Source organism: Helicoverpa zea, chromosome 29, assembly GCF_022581195.2.
Source record: "Helicoverpa zea isolate HzStark_Cry1AcR chromosome 29, ilHelZeax1.1, whole genome shotgun sequence".
In the NCBI taxonomy this organism is placed as follows: Eukaryota; Metazoa; Arthropoda; class Insecta; order Lepidoptera; family Noctuidae; genus Helicoverpa; species Helicoverpa zea.
In genome coordinates, this window is record NC_061480.1 from 329,246 (window position 1) to 353,404 (window position 24,159).

The window sequence follows — 24,159 nt, forward strand, 5'->3', positions numbered from 1 at the left end:
CAGTGTTTTACAAGGAGCGACTGCCTATCTAACCTCCTCTACCCGGTTACCCGGGCTAGCTTACTGGCTACTGCCATTTTTGTCTTGTGTCGTCAATAAATTTTCTTTCTACATATTTCTTTCTGATTTGACTCTGCTCTGATGAGGGTTTGAGTCACCAGCCAAATGAGTTTGTGGAGCGTAAATCCTTTCCTAATACCGGTTATAAGTTATAACGCATTGCAAATTACACAATTCATACAGCAAGCAAAACAAACAATTGATGACATCATCTCTCAAACCAAGTCCTTGAACACTATCTTATATATAAAAATGAATTGTTGTTCGTTAGTCTGACTAAAACTCGAGAACGGCTGGGCCGATTGAGCTGATTTTGATTTTAAAATGTTTGTAGAGGTCTGGGAAGGTTTGAACGATACGAAGTTCGCGGGATCAGCTAGTTTATGAATAAAGGTATTTCGTACTAGCCGTTTCCCTGCAGTTTCTACTTCGTCAGTTCTATGACTGCCCGTACCGGGATAAAATATAGCCTATGGCGTCGTCCTAATTGGCAGCGATCGTACGATGGCGCGATGCGTTTTTCATCTCACGATCTCACTTGCGAGGTTCAAATAGGACACTCTGATGAAATCTGTATGTTTGAACTCATCGCACGACGAGAACGCATCGTGTCATCGTACGATCGCTGTCAATTAGGACGACGCCTTAGATGAAAAACGCATCGCGCCATCGTACGATCGCTCCCAATTAGGACGACGCCTATGTTGCTCGGGAAGAGTGTAGCTTTCCAACAGTGAAAGAATTTGTCATATCGATTCAGTGCTTTCGGAGCCTTTAGCGTAGTACAAACAAAACAAACAAAAAAATGTTTCCTCTTTCTTTATTATATTAGCTTAACTACAAATTAAAGTGAATGATTCCACTGGTAATGGGAAACTTAAATATAAAATTTGCATAAAAAGTTTATTGAATTAAATTTAAATTGTAAGTTTTGGTGCTAAACAAAGACATAAAAAAATATTTATAACCGCGAACGGTAAGATCACGCTTCATAATGAAAATTTACATAGGTGTGGGATTGAATGTTTCTGAACGATTGAGATGTGTGTAAGATGATGGACGTTTCTAAACGAATGAGTGGGAGTAAGAGAGAATGAATGAATGAGGGTGAGAGATTGGTTTGAGAATTTTAATTTAAAGATGGAGGAGTTAGCAGATTAGACGATGTACCTAACCTAACGATTTTAAGAAAAAAAATAGTAATAAATAGTTTTAGCTTGAAACCCAACGACTATTATTGAGCAAGTATTCCACGAAACCTGATCCCCACATAGATATAAAACATCAAAAAGCCATATTATTTTGAATTTCCCGAGCATTCACCTTAAACACAAACACACTGCAAACTTATAGTCAACGGATAGTTTGTTTCTGCTCATAAATCACTTTCAAGATGCACGTTACAAAGATCAGGGTATTGAGTCGGTTTTAGAGTGACTGAAAAAGTTGATTGGAATCAAGATCCTAAAACCTGCGTCCCGCACCGGGACAAAAAGAACCATATATCCTTCTACAGACTCTTATAGTAGCTACCTACACTATCTTTTTGAATTAACAAATGAAATTTAAATTAGTTCAGTAATTGCACATCTATACTAATATTATAAAGCTGAAGAGTTTGTTTGTTTGTTTGTTTGAACGCGCTAATCTCAGGAACTACTGGTCCGATTTGAAAAATTCTTTCAGTGTTAGTGTTAGGCTATAGGCTACTTTTTATCCCGGTACGGGAAGTAGTTCCCACGGGATGTGGGTGAAACCGCTGGCAGAAGCTAGTTTTAAAATATTTGTATGGAAAGTAGCTACTTAACTGAGTAAGCAGTCGTGCATTCAGAACTTAAGATAAAATGGACATGATTACCTAGTTTACAATTACCGTAAAATAAGGTCCAAGACGGTTTCAGAATACTAAATGCAAGGAAAAACAGTATAATGAGGGAAAGGAAATACAACGCAAGCGAGATTCCACACTGTGACGCACATATACATTTCTTCTGAGGCTCAATTCCGTTTATTTAATAATGTATCAATTGTATATCAATTGTCGTGGTCGCCTAGCGGGTAAAGGACCAACCTCTCAAGTATGAGGGCGCGGGTTCGATCCCAGGTCTGGCAAGTACCAATGCAACTTTTCTAAGTTTGTATGTACTTTCTAAGTATATCTTAGACACCAATGACTGTGTTTCGGATGGCACGTTAAGCTGTAGGTCCCGGATGTCATTGAACATCAGCGGTCAGATAGGCAGTCGCTTCTTGTAAAGCACTGGTACTCAGCTGGATCCGGTTAGACTGGAAGCCGACTCCAACATAGTTAGGAAAAAGGCTTGGAGGATGATGATGGATATCAATTAGCAAACAGGGTGCAGAAATTTCAAAAATGTCCGCGAAACTGCAACTTCTGAGCGCGACGACTCAGGTACACATTTTTTGGTCACCAGCAAATGACCGCAAACAGCACTCCCAGGCCAAGTGCTGGACGATGCAGCCTACGATTGAACGTTGAAAGAATTCCCAATTTCATTTAAGTACATACTGAACCTTTTGAGTTTCATAACTCGTAATCATGAAAAGGGTGGCAGGACATAGAAACTCATTGGTCTCATAAGTTAGCACTGGCATATCCATGAAAATGTTTGAAGATATTTTAGAACGACTTTCTTAGTACATAGTTTTGCATTCAGTTCGAAATATGCTGTCTTTGGAAACTCTTTGATATAGGAATTCTGTGGCCCTCCGAATTTCTTCGGCAAAGGAAACCTTCAAAATTTTGACAAAATGCAACGATTACAACAGGTAAGTTACAAAATCTATGAAAAATAAAGCAAAAAGTATGCATTATCGCACAGGCCGTTAAGAAATTAGAAGTAAGCACAAAAATTTCAAAAGATCTGTCACGGAAAATTTGATAGTTCTTTTTAGAAAACGTCAAATATTTTTCGTATTTTTCTGCAATTTCTTTGGTGAAGTGTAGTTTTGTTAATTTTAACAATGTTAGGCAGCGGTTTTGCGCCTCTTACTAAACGTATAATGACCAAACAGGTGAAGATGTTGAACAACCTCTATGGAGCAGTTTGCGACAATCAGTACCTTCTGACCGCCATGCCTGGGATGGCAAGGCGAATTCCCGCCAGACGTAATCTAAGCGATGACAAACCTGAATGGGAGAACACGTCGGATAATTTAACCACTTACGGTAAGTTGGTGCACAAAAATCTCCTTTAGATAGTCATTTGATATTTGTAAAACTGGTATGAAAATTCAGCGCATAGTTTTGTCAGTTTCAGAAGGTAAAAAGCATTTGGGCATTTGGGAACATGCCAACCACTGCATTTCTGAAGTTAGCCCTTTGACTCTTTGCGCATTTTTTGAGATACAGGTCTTGTCGCGTTGCTTGTCCGATGGTTTTAACAAGACAAGTCAGAATTGTAAAGCTAAATTAGCGTGAACGCTTTGAGTATACCAACGTACAGTAGATCTACTTGTAAATAACTGGGGCCCGATTCTCCTAATTTTACTTAAGCGACATACGATTCACGTTCGACTCGATTCGACTGAGATCCGATCCCGACTCGATTACGATTGAAGCGTATGTGGCATTCCGCTATTTTTTCTTTGAAATAAACGTTTTTATCCCTTTCTGTCATTCAATAATGAATCATTTTGTCTGCAAATGATTTACGATTGCAAAATGATTGTACAGCAAACTACCGTATGGACCAAAATTACCAAAATAGCAGACCAATCGCACACCAATCAAATGTCAATCGAATACGATTGGTCTTTTATTAGTAGCAGAATGCCCGATATGGTTAAAACTGCTATTGCGATCATATTGCGATTCGATTTCTATTCGATTTTGACATTATTAACTTAGGAGAATCGGGCCCCTGAACGCCTAAAGTATGGGGAGAGAGACACGAATGCTCAAAACATGATTTGAAGATCAAGTTGGTAATAATGGATCCCCAGGGGTTTGACGATCAAGTCCTAGGGGGGTGATAACAGTACCCAAAAGTCCTGTTGGTTCTTGAATGACCAAGCCAATGAGGCCAATGAGGGAAATCAGACCCAATCCGCTAGAATGTGCTCGAGCACGAAGGTTGCATGTTTCGCTGACATTTTAGAAATGTTCACACTCAATTTGTTATTTTGCTATAACTTTACTTAGATCAGAAGAAACATTGTTATGCAACCTGTGGGATCTTGCTTTGTGCAAGACTTAGGGATATCGTTTTAGGTATCTATGTATTGACTCATTCGTGGTAAGAAGTACTTTAATGAAAGAGTAGTTTAGAAATATAAATACATAATTAATAAGAACCTATCTGCCGCATTGGGCACGTCCTGATGGTAGATTAAAGGTTGTGTGTGTGAATAAATAAATAAGTAAATCTTCATCATTCGATAAATTGTCTTTAGCACCCTGATAAATCTTATAATAATGACCACTAATGAAGTGTCTTGTAGTTGACCAAACACTAGTTTAATGTCTCAGTAGGTCCCGTGAATACGCGCGATTTCAAGCGCTCTCAAGCGCTTTCTCTCCATCGCCGGCAGGGGTGGCCACAATCTTTACCGGTCTCCACTCGAGGCCCATTCACACCGGACGCAGCCGAAGTCGAAACACGAAGCCGGTGGCTTGTGGAAGAAGTCGAAGTCGATCGCGGAATCTCCATAAACTGCGGGAATATTTGGATCCTGTGACGATAAAACGTTTGCTATCGGAGTCCGGTTAGTCCAACTGTTTTACTTTTAGTTCTACAAAAAACAGATTGGACAGCAATTTCAAAAAAGGTGATGAGTATGAATGTGGATAGATAGTGGAAATGGACGATCAAAGAAACGATGGATGGAATTTGTGATGATTGTGTGAAATGCCATTTCTAAAAATGAGTAATGTTTTTATTATATTATAGTCAATATGACAGAGATTTGCAGCTGACTGTAAGTAAAAAAAAATGTATATTAGCTTACAGTGTAAGCTTTCAAACAACCAACAATTGTTCGCGCGAGTTATCGCGGCGCTGGTACATAAAGGGCTTAAGAAGGAACATGGTGGGATTCAGTCAGTAAGAGTCTGACACTCCCTCACGCTGCACCCACAGCGGGTGGCGTTATTTGATGATTTTCCTTAAAAAAGTACTGAGGTTACGCTACGAAACAGAATTGCTTAATCTATTTTTGTAGGAGCAAAATACTATGGTGGATAAAACATCTGCAGAATTTTAGACTATTTCCTTATCAATTATGCGCAAGGTCCAATCTGTTTCCTCTAGTTTTGTAGAACTAATGGTAACTTTAATAACTTCCCTGTCCCGTGAGTCAAATGTGATACACACTAACCGTCGTACCACAAAAACTTTTAAACGTCTGTTGAACACTTGTCTAAAACATTACAGATTATGACTTTGAAATAAGGTCGGTTTTGCAGCCACACTTTTTTTAGACAATTGTTCAAAAGATGTTTACGTTTTTGTAGTAAGCTTGAGTCTGCATTGTGGACAGTGAAGTGGTTAAATTAGTTGGACTAACCAAAGTCGACTTGGGATAGACGTCAAAAGTACTAAAATATGAAATGTTCTAAAGGCGATGATGCACAAGGCGGTCTCTGTGAGGAGTGTAGGGGTCCGATGCACTTGCCCCCGGCTAGACCCCGCGGTAGACAAAGGAGGCGGAGAGTAAAAAAGGCACGCAATAGACCCCCAAGAACCCACATACCAGTTCACCGTACGAATTTCTTTTTTTTTACCTTAATGGTGTATTAGTGGCCAGTCATACGTGATTCACCATTTTGTTACAAAAAATGTGATAAATGAAGAACCTCTCGAGCGATTGTGCAAACTTCACATAAAACCATCTACTAAATGGTCCGACCTAAACCTAAATATTTGGTTTGGATAGGTGAAACCGTTCTTGAGTTATAAAAGTACAAGGAACAGTAGCATTAATTTTCATATATAGACATAGAAGAGTATCCAGGTCACACGAATAGGGATTGGGTCTCGTTCCCCCCTACTTAGGCCTCCCTAAGGTGCTAACAAGATTTTAGTCATGATGTCTGCCCTAGGCAGGGAAGAGTTATCTGCCGCAAGGGAACCACCCTTGATTTTAAAGTATTTATGTAGGTACCTACAATTTTGAGTAAGTAATCGTGTTACCTCTTATGTGAAGGGTTCAGCTATATAACTATAAAAGAAAATAGAAGTAGGTACTACAAACTTGAGGTATGATTTGAATTCTTGCTGCCGACTGCAACACATCTGACAGCGACAGCACGTGCTGCAAAACGGTTTCACATACAAATATGCAGTCGCGGCATGTGCGGTCAGCAGTTGCAGTCATCAGTTAATTCACAACGCACCTTTAGCACTATGTATTTGAAATTCAAGCAAATAAAGCCACAATAGTCAATCTTTACTCTTAAAACAGAATTCATAAGCTGCTAGACACTCCAAAAATACTCTTTCTTTTTTCAGAACAAGAGAATAAGGTGTCAGATATCCTGGACACCTGGCGTGACCCTCTCACGACGAAGGTACAGCTAGGCAATCCACCTGATGAGCAGGACGACGAGAATTTCAAAGGCCACAATCTGTCCTTGCTGTGAAGAGTTGAAAAAGATGAGCTAGTCTAAATTTTTCGTTTAAAAAACACATAATTTGTGAACTTGAGTTACGCGGACTTTTGAACAAGCTTGGTTCATCTGCAGTTCTTGTGTGATTGTAGATCTACAAGTGTAAGACAACGATGGGTGTACTTGATCAACTGGACCCAACTTGCCGATTTAGAACCGAAAAGACTTGGGTATTTTAGTCTTTTGTCTTACAAGTATAAATCTGCAATGGAGCAATAAGACAGGAGTATATTTAGGTTAACTTTTAAAATTATTTGTTTTCTTGTTGTTATTTGTCATACAAATGTAGGTCATCCACTCTTTAATAGAGACAGAGTTAACAGATTTTCAATCCTACTAAAAGGGATTTGATCCAACTTTTTCAAAATTTCAAATGCAAGTATGAGTAAACATATTTTTCATCAAAGCACTGGCGTCATCTGTCGAGCCTTTTCCCGACTGTGTTGGGGTCGGCTTCCAGTCTAATCTTATGCAGCTCAGTTCCCAGTGCGTTGCATGGAGCGACTGCCTATCAGATGTTAACCCAGTTACCGATACCTACTTCTTTGTTACTCTGGTTATCAGACTTTCTGTTTCCAGACCCTTTGTAGTCAGAATCAAGAATATCACACTTGTCAATATCGTGCATCTAAAAGTCTTAGGACCTACAGATTTGTTTTTACAATTTATTTCATTTTAATTACAAATTAAAACAATAAGCAGCGTAAAATAGAGATTTGTCCAAAAAGTTCGAACAAAACTATAAATAAGGTTCGAATGTGTTGCCAGGATTCAAAAATAAGTGGCTGTCCTCATCTTTTTGTCAATTAGAAAATATTGTAACCTAGTATATTTTAAATGAACTTAAAGTACCTACAATAACTAAGATATATTGAAGTTCGAGATTTGGGGCTCATGACGTTATTTTGTATATTTTTTACGTGACGTCACTCGATGTTCAAATACTTTATATCTTTGTTGTTATTCGTTTTTAGGAGAAAAGAGAATACGAGTTATTTTCTGCTTGTCTAAAAGACGGACTGATTATTTATTTTTAATCAACGTGCCTACTGACTGTCTCGTTCACGCTGTTTTAAATAAGATTTTGCTGTTAAAATGAGATAGAATGCTCTTTGGAAATGTTTTCCAGTTAAAATCCGTATTGATACTCTCAATTTTGTATTATTCTTCATTACTTTTCTCATAGATAGATGGTATACATATAGGCGTCTTAGTTGACATATTAATATGATAATGAAATAGGATTTTTAAGGCGGATCCCAGACATTACAAGCGACGCGCACCTAACATTGGCAAGTGCGAGAGCGATCCAAAGTAGCTATCGTATGGGGACCATGCCTCACAATTTTGGGTCCACCTTTAAAGTCACTTGAAAGTTTATGGTGCCGCTATTAAGCCGTTTTTAGGCTTACGCATCCTTATTATTTATATTTGAGCTGTATATCGATATACATAGATTATTAATATTATTTGAAAAATAGACTTGAACCCTTGAAGCTAGAATCAATTTGAGACTTCGTAACTCAACCACAGAATATTGAAAACATCCAAAATAACGACTTTAATATTATTGCTATAAGATCTTTTATTCCCGTAGCCGAAACTCAAGTTCATTGGGAAAATGTTTGATTATATATTGTTCCTTAAAATAGCTCAATATTGAAAAAATATTATCTTAGGTTAAGTTATTTATTACATAATATTATGTACTGAAATTGAGTGCATAGTAAATTCTTTATGTGATTTTGAAGGAAAACTTTCGGCTGTATAATTAATAAAAAATATAATAAATGATAATGTTGTTTTGTTTTGTAATTTTGAAGACATGACTTGAGTAGCCTTCACACAACTTGTTAACGAGTAATTAGGTAACACAAACCTTTCACACGTCCTGTCACAGACATCCATCTGCCATCACCTGTGTTAGCCACTTTTCCTCAACTTTCCTCACCCGCGTTAACGAATTTTGAAAATAATCCTCTCATTACATCCAACTTTCAGTACCCACCTACCTACGATCAATGTCTCAAACTGTACTTCTGCTCTGAATAAAAATGTAGGCGTTAAAGTGATTGACATTGACAGGAAAAAATATGCAATAGGCTTACTATTGGACATGACGAAAGCTTACGACAAAGTCCAATTTCAAATATTACTTAATAAATTAGCTAACCTTGGAATCCGCGGGAAATGCCATGATTGGTTTTCTTCGTATCTACAAAATAGAAAGCAATTAGTCGAAATAGAGTTTTTTAATGAGAAATCCAATGAAATAGAACGATTATTCCCAATGTCCACCACTTGTCTGGCCACCACTGGGGGACAGCGAGACAACTTTAAAACATTATTCTCGCTGTCCACCACTGGGGGACAGCATCACAACTTTGTAAATTATTTCCATTCGCCACCACTGGTGGACAGCGACACGGATTTTTTAACATTCCCTATGGCCGCCGTAGGGGATAAAGGCACCATTCTTTTGATCCAATTCCCACTGGCCATCAATGTAAATTATTTTATCTAGAGACCATTTGGTTTTTATGCTGAAATTAGTTTCACTGAACTAATGGGACATTTTGTTCTACTACAGAAGAAGTACAGTCGACGGCCTGGGTGACATCTCGCCGGGTCCGTGGTTATTTGTAGTTGTGATTTTTTTCAGAGCTCAAAATCGATAGCAGTCAGAATAATAACTTAGATTTTTTTTCATAACTTTCATCAAGAATCAACTGATTTTCTTTACAAAAGTACTAGGAGAGCAGAAATGAAAAGGAACTATATAGTGAGTTAGTTACTCTTTGTTGTTCATCTATATAATTTTATAACACATCTGTGGTGGTGTTTAAAATCAGACATTGATAAATAAAAAGTATAAAGAAAAAGTATGTTTACAGCGATCAGTTTATTCAAGAAATCCAAATGGAACTTGTAAACGGCCAAATATCTGTAGGCCAATTTTTAGAAATTATGAGAATCTAATAAGTAGGTACTTTTTGTTTTTTGTTTAACTATGTGGTGTTTAAGGCTTTTGAGTAGTACCTACATTACGTTTAATTCAAGAAACCCAAATGGGTCCTGTAAAGGCCAATTTCTAGATTATTAAGAAAATTAAGTCGGTTAATTACCCACTTCACTAAAAAATAAGCAATCAAAGCTATATTATATTATACTAAGCAGTAGGATCATTTTTAACCGACTTCAAAAAAAAGGAGGAGGTTCTCAATTCGTTTTTTTTTTTTTATGTATGTTCACCGATTATTCAAAGACGCCTGAACCGATTTGCAAATTTTTTTTTTGTTTTATATGGTATACTTCACAGGTGGTCCCATTGTCATCAGGTCAGGATCTGATGATGGGAACCCAGAGAAATCGAGGGCAACTTTCGAAAGTTGTAGGCATACATAGGATAAAAATTTTACACTCAAGTGTATGCCTGATAGCACTATTCAACGATGAAGGTTTGTAGCTGACCTGATGACGGAGACCAGAGAAGGTCGAGGGAACTCGACAACTGAATACGTAAACTACCTCGTGTTTGGGCTTATACTATTCGTATTGACGAGACCTTTGCACTAATGCGGATAGTGACAACAACGCTTATCACTGAAAAGTCGTGGCGAAATAAACTTAGGTACATCCATTAGACACCGACTTCTAGGCCGATGCACCTAAAAATTGTTATTTTATTTCTTTTTTGTGTTTTTGGAAGTCGGTTCTTTTTTTTGGAAAAAGTTTTTTTTAAATACTTAAGTGAAACATTTAATAAAAGTTAATTGAAAAATATGACTATTATTTACCTACCATATAATTTAGAAATATTTAATAGTTTAGTTTTTTGGTTAGTTTAACTCACTAGTTCCTTTTCATTTCTGCTCTCCTAGTACTTTTGTAAAGAAAATCAGTTGATTCTTGATGAAAGTTATGAAAAAAAATCTAAGTTATTCTGACTGCTATCGATTTTGAGCTCTGAAAAAAATCACAACTACAAATAACCACGGACCCGGCGAGATGTCACCCAGGCCGTCGACTGTACTTCTTCTGTATAGTAGAACAAAATGTCCCATTAGTTCAGTGGAACTAATTTCAGCATAAAAACCAAATGGTCTCTAGATAAAATAATTTACATTGATGGCCAGTGGGAATTGGATCAAAAGAATGGTGCCTTTATCCCCTACGGCGGCCATAGGGAATGTTAAAAAATCCGTGTCGCTGTCCACCAGTGGTGGCGAATGGAAATAATTTACAAAGTTGTGATGCTGTCCCCCAGTGGTGGACAGCGAGAATAATGTTTTAAAGTTGTCTCGCTGTCCCCCAGTGGTGGCCAGACAAGTGGTGGACATTGGGAATAATCGAAATAGAACTATTCCGGTCAAACAGCATACCAATCACAGCCTCTATCCCACAAGGAAGTGTAATCGGTTGCTTCCTCTTCCTTGTGTACATTAACGACCTTCCTAATAATATCAATGAATCTTGCGTTTTATTTGCTGATGATATCTCCATAATTTCTTCTTGTGTCCCTAATACCAATTTAAATGAAAAACTGACAAAAGTACTAAACACTACAACAGCTTGGATGGCAGAACATAATCTAGAAATAAATTTTAACAAGACCAAAATAATGATGTTCCACCCCCACCAAAAACAACAAATAGACATAAACTTTAGTTTCAATAATATAAAATTAGAAGCAGTTGACAAGTTCACCCTACTAGGCGTTGACATTGATAAGCATATTGATTGGAAATCACATATACAAAAAATAAGTGCGAAACTATCCAAATTCTCATATGCTCTCAGAGAGATAAAAAAGACCACAGACCTAAAAACTGCGCTAGTAACCTATTATGCGTATGCCTATGCGTGGCTCAAATACGGCGTTATCCTATGGGGAAATAGCACAGACGTATCCACACTGCTAACACTACAGAAAAAACTTATTCGCATTTTAGTAAGAAGACACAGACAGTTGCAAACCCTACTTCAGGGATTTAAAAATATTAACGCTACCCTGCCTTTACATATTCGAAATTTGTAAATTTGTTCGTAAATATCCGGAATTCTATACTAAAGGAGAGGACAAACAATCTAGATATAATTTAAGACACAAAAACAGACTGAACCTCCCATCTTCGCGGCTAAAAATGCACTCCTCAAGTACATACGTCATGTCCATAAAACTATAAACTCCCAGAAGAAATTAAGAATATACATAGAGATAATGCTTTTATTAACAAATTCAAAATATTCTTAATAAATAAAGCATACTATAGCATAAATGAATACATAATGGATAAGATGTAAGTAAATTGAGATATTTATTCTACCTACCTACCAAGTAATGTTAAAATACTTATATATTAATACTACAAATGTAATCCTACTAAAACTGTACTAGGTATGTTATTTTAAACTATGTTGCTGTGCCCTGACAGGGTCCATAATTGTACTGTAGCTTTAAGCCTTGTGTGCCACCTATCAAACATTATGGAATGCAAATAAATGAATATGAATATGATTCTATTTTTTATCGCATTTTGAGATTAGGTGTATGTTTCAAAGTGCACTCAGGGTGCATTCCTCTGAGAAGTGAAAAAAAAAAACATTCAAAGCAGGCTGAAAATTAGCACATTTTGAAGGTCAAAGAACAATGTCAGGTTTCGGCCCACCCAATCATCTTTTAAAACTGAATTCTCACGTACACAAAATTCTTTACTACAACAATTTACATATAAAATACTAACTTCTTATAAAATAGTTAATTGTTATCTAGAACTTTACCAAAAAAAATATCATGTTAATAAGTAATTATTTTGTTTATCGAGTTCAGGTTTTTCGTTTGAATAATTTGGTTTTGAGAAGTTCAATGCAAAAGTGGAAAACATAGAAAAGCTTCTGACATTAAACTACACAAAAAACTGTAAGAATTTTCACTGTACATGAAATATTTTTATTGAGCCTAAGTTACTATGGACGTCTGACATTGTTCTTTACAAAAGACAGCCCCCAAAACGCCCGCCCTTCACTACTTCCTATGTGTTTTTGCTGGGGAGAAGAAGTGGTGGAACAAACTCCCCAGCAAAAATGCATATCATGTACCTATAAATCCGCCATAATAATAGCCAATTTATTAAACTTTTTCTAGAGTAACTAAAACCTAACAGCCAATTAATTGAGAACCTATAAAATCTAACTAACAAGCAATTACGTATAACTTTCTATTCAAAATATTATTTCTGCTAGTGGTAGATTCGTCAGTAGTTCTCCAGTAGGAGACACGAAAGGGTTGAAAATGCTGGGGTTTCTCCAAGTTGTCCTGGTAAGTTTTAGACTGCTCATTTGTTTATCGTTCTCTTCACAGCCGAAAGACTTCCACTGCTAGACAGATTTTTACGTCAAAGGTCGTCATGCGGGTTTGAAAATACACGAATACTAGGACTTTTTAGGTGATTAAACCTGCAGTTTTTTTTTGGTATGGCATCTCGCAGTTCAGCCTAGGAGGCCGTGTACTGCTTAACCGGACTTTCATAAAAACCTGCAGCTCACTCGATAAGAAGAAAAAGAGCTGGACAGAGGCCTGCACCAAGCTCTGGGGCTGCGGGATTGTTCGAAAGAGTTACCGGCCTCATCCTCCGAGCCATTTTCCTAACTATGTTGGGGTCGGCTTCCAGTCCGCGGGTAAGAGTTACCGCGGCCCTGGTACATAAAAGGCCTACGGAAGAACATGAAGGGTTTTAGTCAGTAAGAGTCTGACACTACTGACCCACAGCGGGAGGAATCATTTGATGATTTCCCATAAAAAAGGCCTGCACCAAGCTGGATTTGCCTATACTCACCGCGCTGAGCATTCGTGTCGGTGACCGCAGTGTTTGGATATGTTTATCTTCAGAGATGCTTCTGCCCATCTCCGAGCAAGGCATGTAATATCTCACTTGGTGCTGTGTGGTGGTTATACTGCCACCAGTCAGTCGCCAGAGCCTCGTCCATTTTTTAGAGGGTGCACCACGAGCAATTGAAGATGGCAATGGGGACAAGATGATTTGCCCCCTTAAATCCCCATACGGCCTATCATGGTAGAATTAAAATATTGATAATAAGTTATTATTTTCAGGTTACGTTCTTCATAGCCGCGACCTCTTCAGATCCACTTGCCAGCCTGGCATTTGAATACCCAAGTGTAAGTTTAACTTCCGTAACTTCATTATTCAGTTTAGTCAGGTTACTAGAAATATCGGCCTCTTTATCGGATGAAGATCAGTAACCTTTATCTCCCGAGCCTTTTCCCTACTATATTCGGGTTGGCTGTCTGTCAGTCTGACTAGAAGCGGTTGAGTATTTTAATTGGACATGGAGAGATTTTCTATCTGACCTCAACTCAGTCATTCAGTAAATAAATTCAATTTTCAGAAAAAAAAAATGTTACCGTGTCTGATATGCCTTGTGATGATGCAGTGATGGTTTTAAGACCAGGTTTACAACGCCTGGTATGGTAGATAGAGCTCACTCCCACAACGTTTTTCTATCCAACTGTCAGGTCTTCAGTTTTTGATAATTTTGTATCAACTCATTTTCCTTTGCAGATGAAAGATGACATCTATGACCAGCCTGTTAACTTGATGTCTAAGAAGTCGCCTCACGCTAAGGTAAGCCTAAAGATCTTATAATATTAACCTATCCTTCTACCAGACTTATCAATCGACAGTCGATTGATGTGATAATGGATTGGTCAACGTCGATCTATAATTCCTACTACACTAATTTTTTCCTCCAATTCGTCATCATCATCATCATCATCATCATCATTTCCCGAGCCTTTTCCCACTATGTTGGGGTCGGCTTTCAGTCTAACCGGATGCAGCTGAGTACTTGTGTTGCACAAGGAGCGACAGCCTGTCTGATCTTCTCAACACAGTTACCCGGGCAACCCAATACTACTTGGTCCTCATCACATTTTATGACCGTCCCCTACAACTTTGACCAGGGATTTTCTATTTTTGTGATATGGTTATTGCGGCACTGTACATATCTAAACCCTGATCTCTTCGCAGAACGAACCGTCAGACATCCAAGGCGACTCCGGCGTGGACACATGGGCACCATTCGACTTCAGCAAGTTCGACCAGTACATGAACGATTACAAGGAAGACTCCGCACCAGAGCATAACAGGATTAAGAGACGAGCTCGGGTTAGTACACATATCTATATCATCCTGCTCCGAGCCTTTTGCCAACTATGTTGGGGTCGGCGTCCAGTCTAACCGGTGGTAGCTGTGTACCAGTGCTTTACAAGGAACGACTGCCTTATCTGACCCCCTTAACCCAGTTACCCGGGCAACCCAATACCACTTGGTTAGACTGATGTCAGACTTACTGGCTTCTGATTACCCGTAACGACTGCCAAGGATGTTCAATGACAGCCGGGACCTACAGTTTAACGTGCCATCCGAAAAACAGTTATTGGTGTCTAAGATATACTTAGAAGGTACATAGAAACTTAGGAAAGTTGCATTGTTTACACATATCTATACTACTTTTAAAAAGCTGGAGAATCTGTTCAATCCTTCACTATGTGAGAGGAGGCCTGTGCGTGTGTGGGACGACAAAAAGGATACTGGTGATCATGAACAAGATGTTGTATATGAACACACTAATCTCACTAGATGGATTTGAAAAAATCTTCCAGTTTTAGATAGGAACGTATAATATTTAGTTCCTAAGGGATGCGAGTAAAACCGCTGGAGGAAACTAGAAAAAGTTTATAATGAAAATGGCTAATTAGAGAGTAGCACTGAATCCGGCACGTTAGTCTCGGCAGATAACACCATCAATGGGTAGATCTAATGACCACGGTGTTGCAAGCTTAGCTTAATAGAATGTATGTTTCTTTGAAGCCCAAAAATCTTCATCCAGCTTGATTATAGAAATAATACCTACCACATATAAGCTTCGGGATCAATTTTGTTGATTTTAATCGCCTTTAGGATTTATTTTATGAATACTTAAGTCGGTATTAGACTTAACATAAGAAAATCTTGTCTTGTTCTAGTATCTCAAGATTTCGCGACCAATTCTCCTAACTAAACAAATCACAAAAGAATACGCGGGTGTTAAAATAAAAGACTCGAAAATCACATTTTTTTCAATGTTCATCCAAAAACTGTTGTCTATCTAACAGTACAAGTGATAAGTGATTATTTACAAGTGTATTTAGTGCCCAAAAACTTAAAGAAAAGACTACAGACAACTTTGTATTGCCGCCAAAGCTGACAAGACTGTTTTTTGCTACAGAACATACGGAAGTTTAACACATTGCTTGGACCCCAACTACGGGAGAGACCTCACCACTACGTGTATCCCGAACCAGTGAAAGACAGGATTCTAGAATTTTCCACATCCACCAAAAGACCTGGGATTCTACCGGATCAAATGAACCCTGGAGTGATATTTAGAGTTAGAATGTCCGACGCAATTTTGAGAATAAAACAAAGGATGTATGAAGACCCAGAAAGACACATAGAAGCTGATATTATCTACACGAATTTGATCAAGAAAGTCGTTATGGATGAAATTACGAAGTTTCACAATCTCCTTCTAATGTACAAAACGGATAAGAGTATTAAGGAGCATTTGGGCGAATGCGGAGGTCGGATCTACAAATTCATCAGTTACATGACCATAAAGGTCCATATTTACTGTCTGTTCGATGCTCTATGGATTGATGGGAACCCGTATGTGATTGGTGATGAGTATTCTGTCACTCCTGTAGAGGTGCCCCCGATGTTGCAATGTGATGCGGCTGAGTGCAACTCTATTGTTTTCGTTGATTCTATTACTGAGCCTAAGGATGTCGAAGAGTGAAAAGTAGTTGGTTCAATAAATAGTTGTGGTGTACTTATGTGTTTTTTTTCTTTCTTGTGTACAGTAGACTGCACATCAGTGGTAACTGTCATGCACCTTAACTCAATAGTAATAAGTACGATTTTCCTATAAAACTGTTACCACTGACCTGAAGTTGACTGTACCTGTACCTACTACACCTTATCATATTTTGCATATAGGTATATTTTTTCAAAGGGAAAGCCCTTATTTAGTTAGAATGTTAGTCAACAAGTCGTCGGCCATATAATGAATTCTCCTTGACACTAAACATCTTAATAATCTTTGTTAAAATTATCTTTGAATGGAAATATATTTTTATTACTTACAAAGTTATATTCTAAGCCAATATAGACTTTTTTACTTACGAACATTCTGCCGTAAATTAGCATGCAAGTGTTAACTTAAGAGGAAGCCGAAAATTAACTCGTTTTTTTACACTTACTACAGTTATTCCTACTAATATTATAAATGCGAAAGTAACTCTGTCTGTCTATTACGCTTTCACGTCCAAAACACTGAACTGATCTTAATAAAATTTGATACAAAGATATAGGATGGTTTTTATTCCAGACTTTTGAAGAGTTCTCTTGGAAACGCTATATAACCGAACTCGACGCGGGCGAAGCCGCGGGCGGAAGCTAGTATAATATAAAATTAAAGCATAGCACTAAACACACATACATTTAATGAAAACTATACGTTATGAAGTTAAGAGCCCTATACGAGCGATGTCAAAGGACGATGGGCGTTTTGGTACCCTGTTCAACAGTGTTGATTATAGTACCATTACGTAGGTCTTGGAAAGGCAAAAAATGTTTACCATGACGACTAGTCCCAAATCCTTGTCCATTTCGTGTGACAACGACGAATAGAATGTGGGATGTTCATAAATCATCAACGTAGATGTAATTCTTAAATCCAACTGTAACCCATAAAACTTGTAAAGTAATTTGTCGTGTGTTGTATTGTTAACAACCAGCATCAGTCTTATCATTGAGATTAATAAGTCTGGAGACCAAACGACCTTGGAACACATTGTTACAGCCTTTTTTTCGTCCCACTGCTGGGCTGCGGCCTCCTCTCACACGGAGAAGGATTGAGCATTAATCACCACGCTTGCTCAATGCGGGTTGCTGATTTCAGACTTTATAGTCCAGGTTTCCTCAAAATGTTTTCCTTCACCTTTTATCAGCCATTGGTGTCTAAGATATACTTAGAAAGTACATACAAACTTGACACTTGGAACACATTGAGTAACTGAAAATTCGCAGATGATGTTAACATAGTACATATTGGGAGTCAATCTTGCTCCTCACGAGTTACTGAGATATTGATGAATTTATTCTAAAAAAAGACGAATAATAATGTTTTGAACTGTTGTCAAATCTGATGACGATTGTATTTCCTAAGGATGACTCCAAAGACTATTACAAGCTTAAGATTATAATTGAATGTATCTCAAACAATGTAAGATGTCTATTAACTGAGTTTAAAATTATTACATCGCCAACACACGCCTCTTAATGAACTTTCACATATGGAAGACATACTTATTTCTATGTCGATTTGAAATACTGTCGTCATATACTCCCTTATGTACTTACCCCATATTTTATTTTATTTTAGATAAAAGGCCCAGCCTTTTAACTACCAGGGCCGCGGTAACGCTTTCGAACAATCCCGCAGCCCCGGCAGGCCTTGGCCCTACAGTAGGGCCAAGGCTTGCCGGGGCCCCTACTGGGCCCCGCGGGGGTTGCTGACATCTCGGGGTTAAGTAGCGCGTTTCGTTGGTTTATTTAAGGACTAGATAGCGATGCTAAAATGTGTGGAGAACTATATAATAAAGTACTCTGTGGTGGAGAATTATCATAAAAACTGCTGATTGATCAACATAATTCTATATAGATGATTTGTGGTTATATTTTGATAACGTTTGTTTCAGAGGCGTCGTGGTCGCGGCGGCAAGCGACGCGGGCGTCAACGAGCCACAACCGGATCACCAGAAGATGACGTACCTAATAAATTCATTTGTTTTTCTTCATGGTCGTAAGGAAAGTAGACTACGCTTGCTGTCGAAGACTTTTTCGATGCCTGGCAATTTTGGTGTCGTAGCGCCTACCTAAATATAAATTCATACCGTCGTACTACAAAAACTTTTAAACGTCTGTTGAACACTTTTCTAAAAAAATGACAGATTATGACGTTGAAATAAGGTCCGTTTGCAGCAACACTTTTTTTAGACAAGTGTTCAACAGATGTTTAAGTTTTTTTGGTAAGGCTGTTAGAGTTTCTTCATGCAGTGGCGCGCCGCTGACAAATCCGCATGAAAATCGGTTGCGTAGTTTTGAAGATTTAAGTTCACAAAGGGGACATGGAAACGCGAATTTTTTTTTTTTTTTGTTTTATACCATTTATATCATGATAATAATATTCTCGTCTTTATAATGATTGTTAAGTAATTATGTCATTGCAGCTTTTTATATCAATTCTCTGGTTTCCAGTCTAAGAATGGGACCACCACCGAGGTGCCAGTAGCTCGGAAGGGAGACAGCAAAAGAAATTACGTCAAGAAGTCCAGCTACGATATCTATGAGCCACCGGGCAAGGTAAATATAACTCTCTAGTAAATAGCTTTATGTACTATATTTGCTTGGCAAGATTTGCAATTGCACATGAGGTTGTTGCCATGTGGAATGTTCTCCTTGAAATGGCGCGTATTGTGAGAAGGTTTCTGCTCCTGAAGCTCTGAAAACCAGTGGCTTGGACGTAGCTCTCCATTTCGGTGGATAACATTTTTTTTTATTTACACACGATTCACCCGCGTTCCAAGGGAAATACTTACCGTACTCGGAACGGGATAAATCCTAGTTCTAAGCTACGTTCCCATCAATTTTCCGTTAAATCAGTTGAGCCGTTGAGTTAAGGCAGCTTTCAAACTAAACTGACTGTCAGCCGTCGAATGTCAGTGTCTATCTATGCATATTATGCATAACGTATCGTCGGTTAGATGTGAACGAATAAGTGAATATGTATGGAAATACAAAAAACTGCGTAACGTTCGCTCACATTCGGCGACTGACAGTCAGTGTGGTTTAGACACAGCCTAAGAATTGGTAAATATAACGTCTAAACCGACTTAATTGTGCTTCCAGGACTTTGAGTCAGGCTACGTAGAAATGCCAAAGGACTTGTACCAAGCGCACCTGAGACCTGGCGTCATCTTCAGGATCCACATGTCTGAAGCTGTCCTCAAAATGCAGTACCGAAAGTACGTGGTAGTAAAGTACACCGAAAACATTAAAACAGCTGTTTACTTTCAATTTTCACGTTAATTATTTAATTAAGGTAAACAGCATCCCCCTGCTCTTATCCCAAATTTATATGTGGTCGGCGCAGCATTTCTCCTTCCATACTCTCCTGTTTGCCGTCATCTTACAACTAAATCTTTTTCTAACGATATCGACTTTCAAACAATCCATCCATCGTTTCCTTGGTCGCCCTCTTCCATTATATCCATCCATGGCTCATCCAACGTTCATGCTCAAAACCTTCCTCACAATATATGACTCTCACTCCCCCACATCACATGCCCTTTCCATGACAGCCAGTTTCCACGTTTAAATACTTACAGCCAGTTTCTTCATCAAAAGTTAAAGCCAAAGTAAAAGTCAAAGTGACTGACTAAAGTTAAAGTAACGGTTAAATTCAATTTTTCTATGAATTTTGCTGTCACTTTAGCCTTGAAAAAACGAATTTGACCGTTACTTTAACTTTAGACATTACTTTAACTTTAACTTTTGATGAAAAAACTGGCCGTTAGCCTATTAATGTTATTCCAGGTTACACTTAATCTAGTCGTTACACTTGGTTTAGTTCACGCCTTTCTGCATACAATTACTTTTTGGAACGAAGTTCATTATCGCGCTTTGCGAAAGGGGCTTAGACTGAAAAAAATAAAATTCTCTCTAATTATCTTTCTCTCTCATAGAAAGCAAGCCAGTTGTTTTCGTTTCATCGTTTACAGGGTTTTTGTACATAATTAAAAATATTAATAACAGTATAATGCAACCTGACAAGTAACTCCGTGCCATCCGGGTGTCCCTTGATACTCTGTGATGGACTGATCTTCCTCTTCTCAGTTACGGAGAAGACAAGGACGAGTCAGTGATTGAAGCGGACGTGGAGTACCTCCGACTGACGAGGAAGGTCATCAACGATGAGATCACCAAGTTTGAGGACCTGCAGTGGCTGATCGGGTGGTTCCATAACAGAACCGATCTGATACAGGAGCACATGTGTAATACTAGGTATTTTACTGTGGGTAAGTTGGGTGTATTTGACTTTATATATACTTATGTATATCTAGTACTGCTTGTACTCAACTACTTTACCCGACTTCGGCTACAAGTTTGATTACCCATCGATTTCTAAAATCTAATTCTTATTCATCCGCCTGACGTGGAATGGAACGATTAACGGATGATTTATATTAGGCCGGGCCGTGTCCGGGATGTGCCGTGTACGTGGCTCGTACGGGGCACGGATGTGAAACGTTACATACATTTTGTATGAAGCAGTTTATATTACACAGTGCATGATCCGTGGCCCGTCCGGGCCACAAATGACGCTCGTCTTTAGAATTTTGTAAAAGCCCAGACACGGCACGGCACGGCCCGGCCTAATATCAATCAACCCTAATCCATACAGTCTCGTAATTAACAAATTGCCTAAACAACCTAGCCTTGTTAAAATGAATAAGTATAGTACCTTGTTCGCGCCTTCAGAAAATGTAATAGCAAAAATACTACGATCTGTAAGGGTGCGTCCACATCTGGCGAATGCGCCGCGAATGCGCAGCACGCGAGCCGATCGCGAGCTGTTCGCGAGCTGCGCGCGTGCATTTTTGTTCGTGCGCCGCTTCTGCTTGGCCCGCGCGCAGCTCGCGCGCGACCTAAGCGCCGCACGCGAGCGGCGCGCAGGCGGCGCGCGACGTCTGCCATCTTCGATAGTACTGAGCCAATATACGGAACTGCAAGGGCGAGAACTGATTGCGCGCAGATCGCGCGCCGCTCGCGCGCCGCTCGCGCGCCGCTCGCGCGCCGCTCGCGCGCTCTATACGAGCCTTGCGTGAGTTGCGCTAAAGAGGCGCACCGAACTATTGCAGTGACTGCACGCGCGCAGCTCGCGGACAGCTCGCGATCGGCTCGCGTGCTGCGCATTCGCGGCGCATTCGCCAGATGTGGACGCACCCTAAAAGTAATTCGTCAACTGCATAACTATTTTGGGGTCGGCTTCCATCCATTGACTGCCCACTGTGCCACATGCAGCGACTGCTTATCTGACCTATGCTCCATTTGAGTAGTAGTATTAAAGGGTAAAATCTTGACAATTCTTACACAAATAAATACATAGTAAACAATTTAATACAGCTTAAGAATAACGATTCAACTGATTAAGTTACTGTTATAAAGTCGTATTAAAATTAATTTTCTTTAATATATCAATAAGAATTTGATTAACCCAGCTCCTCAGGCAACACTTGCTAAAACTGGCTATCACTGGCAAACCAGAACTCAACACTTGTACACCAACATACCCCAGATCTTTCTAGACTTACACCACATTCTCTTTCCCAGGAACTCCCCCAACGATGTTCACGCACTCCGAAGAGTATATGAAGCGACTCTGCCTGTTCGACGGCATCTACATAGACCATATACCGTACGTTGTGGGCGAGGATAGCTCTCTGATGGCGGCTGTCGCACCTCCCGTGTTGCACTGTGACGCCGCTACCTGCACTTCTGTGCCTTTTATTGATAGGTAAGAAAAGAAAGAAGTCAATTTTTAAAAGTAAGCTGAAAATCAACACTTTTTGAAGATCAAATTTACAGAAGACAGCCCCCAAAACGATCGCCCTTCATCACTTCCCTTCCGTGTTTTTGCTGGGAAGAAGAAGTGGAACAAACGAAAGTGTCGTGTCGATTACCCGTGACCTGTGGAAAATACTGCCAGTACCGTGATAAAATATTGCCTACTAGCCGTTTTCTCGCGGTTTCACTCGCGTCCTGTGGGAACTACTGCCCGTACGTGATAATATATAGCTTATGTTACTCAGGACGAGTGATGCTTGTCAGCAGTGAAATAATTTTTCAAATCAGTTTAGTAGTTAGGAGGTTTCAAGTTGCAAACTCTATTTATAGGTAATATTAGCTACTAAAGCCCACCTCTCTGTTTAAAAAAAAAACTGTTTTGCTTCGAAAAATAAACGTGAAGATAAACAGTTTTTTTAAAGAAAACCGACGTTTAATTATGTTGTCAGCGTATTTCAACTTAAGTAGTATGTATGGAAATGCATTAGGTATAGTAAGTTCAACTCAGTCGTGCGCGCGGCCCTATGTGTGGGTAACCCTTGTACATATACAGTGACTTTGTGTGCGTGACAAGAGGTACAGTCGGGTACAAATACAGTTATTTAGGGGTTGTATACGGCTGTTTAAAGTACAGTTATTACGTAATTTAGTTTATTTATTTATATACGATACAGAATGATTCTGTATCGCTACTTGAAAAATCAAATGATGAATTTTCGGATTCGCTACTTTCACCAATGTTAATTATAAATTCTGACTCCATGTCAAAATGTCTATAGTATTCTTCTTTTTTCTTTTGTACATGTCGACAAGTATTACCCAACATCCCTTCATCAATTTGACTTAAACATTCATTTATGAGTTTCATTATTTCCGTCTTATTTTGGTCGACATTATGCGAAGCAATATAATTTTTTAAAATTCCCCACACATTTTGTTTCCATTATTATACTAAATTATAGGTCTTTTACATTCTTAGTCCACACATTTATTTATTGTCCGCGTACCCCGAGCTAGAAAATATGTAAGGAGTATTTAATTCATCTTAGATATTTCACTTCATTTATTTCTTAGATACTGTCAATGTCAATTTGAAAAGCCGTATGAGAAAATAATGATAAACTGTAAAATGTAATAATAAAAAGCTTTGAATGTTGTTTCATTTTTTTGAAACGCTACCTGACTCCTTAAAACATTTTCTCCGTGAAGAACTAGACATTTTCGTAAACGACTGTACCCATAACAAAAAGCAATGAGAACACGTCATGCTCGGACGACGTCACTGTCACACGAATGAAAGTTGTATATTTACAAGCCGACGCACACATAGGGCCGCGCGCAAATCTGAGTTGAACTATCTATACTATCCTAGATTAATTCAGACACATATGTAGTTCTAATCTATTTTTTCCTAATTTGACGTGTCTTATAAACGAATCTACCTAATTTTCAGCGTGATGTTCGACGAGCGTCTAGCGCGAACGAATGTGCGCACGTTGACGCGTTGTCAAGCGTCTTGCCGCGCTCACTGCCGCAACGATCCGGACTGTCTGAAGCGGTGTTCTGATAGGTGTCTGCGAGCTGATTAGACTTCAGACCAGTTGAAGTTATAAGAAATATAAATAAACGTATTGATTAAAGTATTTTGCTGTAAATTGTTTTATTTTGGTGTTTCTTGTCAGACGACTGCAGAAATAATAATATTTAACAATGGGCTTT

The 24,159-nt window shown here is 38.7% G+C and overlaps 2 protein-coding genes across 2 annotated transcripts; both read left to right on the top strand.

The window, feature by feature from the left end:
* The first annotated feature begins 12,953 nt into the window (after nucleotides 1-12,953).
* LOC124644232 lies at nucleotides 12,954-16,566 on the top strand. The gene is made up of 5 exons (XM_047183481.1): nucleotides 12,954-13,010; nucleotides 13,803-13,868; nucleotides 14,272-14,338; nucleotides 14,753-14,877; nucleotides 15,980-16,566. Exons 1-5 carry the CDS (start codon nucleotides 12,984-12,986, stop codon nucleotides 16,547-16,549), a joined length of 855 nt encoding a protein of 284 aa, XP_047039437.1. The 5' UTR covers nucleotides 12,954-12,983; the 3' UTR covers nucleotides 16,550-16,566.
* A 2,711-nt stretch (nucleotides 16,567-19,277) lies between these two features.
* Nucleotides 19,278-24,083, top strand: LOC124643891. Its single transcript, XM_047183017.1, has 5 exons — nucleotides 19,278-19,289; nucleotides 19,723-19,838; nucleotides 20,710-20,891; nucleotides 22,207-22,390; nucleotides 23,894-24,083. The coding sequence occupies exons 1-5, from the start codon at nucleotides 19,278-19,280 to the stop codon at nucleotides 24,027-24,029; spliced, it is 630 nt and encodes a 209-aa protein (XP_047038973.1). The 3' UTR covers nucleotides 24,030-24,083.
* The last annotated feature ends 76 nt before the right edge of the window (nucleotides 24,084-24,159 follow it).

Excerpts from the sequence above, each read along its gene's own strand:
- LOC124643891 (XM_047183017.1), top strand. Across the intron at positions 19,839-20,709 it reads CTCAAAATGCAGTACCGAAA|TTACGGAGAAGACAAGGACG; the intron begins GTACGTGGTAGT and ends TCCTCTTCTCAG. Across the intron at positions 22,391-23,893 it reads TCTGTGCCTTTTATTGATAG|CGTGATGTTCGACGAGCGTC; the intron begins GTAAGAAAAGAA and ends CCTAATTTTCAG.
- LOC124644232 (XM_047183481.1), top strand. The coding sequence starts at position 12,984 with ATGCTGGGGTTTCTCCAAGTTGTCCTG. Across the intron at positions 13,869-14,271 it reads TGGCATTTGAATACCCAAGT|ATGAAAGATGACATCTATGA; the intron begins GTAAGTTTAACT and ends TTTCCTTTGCAG. Across the intron at positions 14,339-14,752 it reads GTCGCCTCACGCTAAGGTAA|ACATCCAAGGCGACTCCGGC; the intron begins GCCTAAAGATCT and ends ACGAACCGTCAG.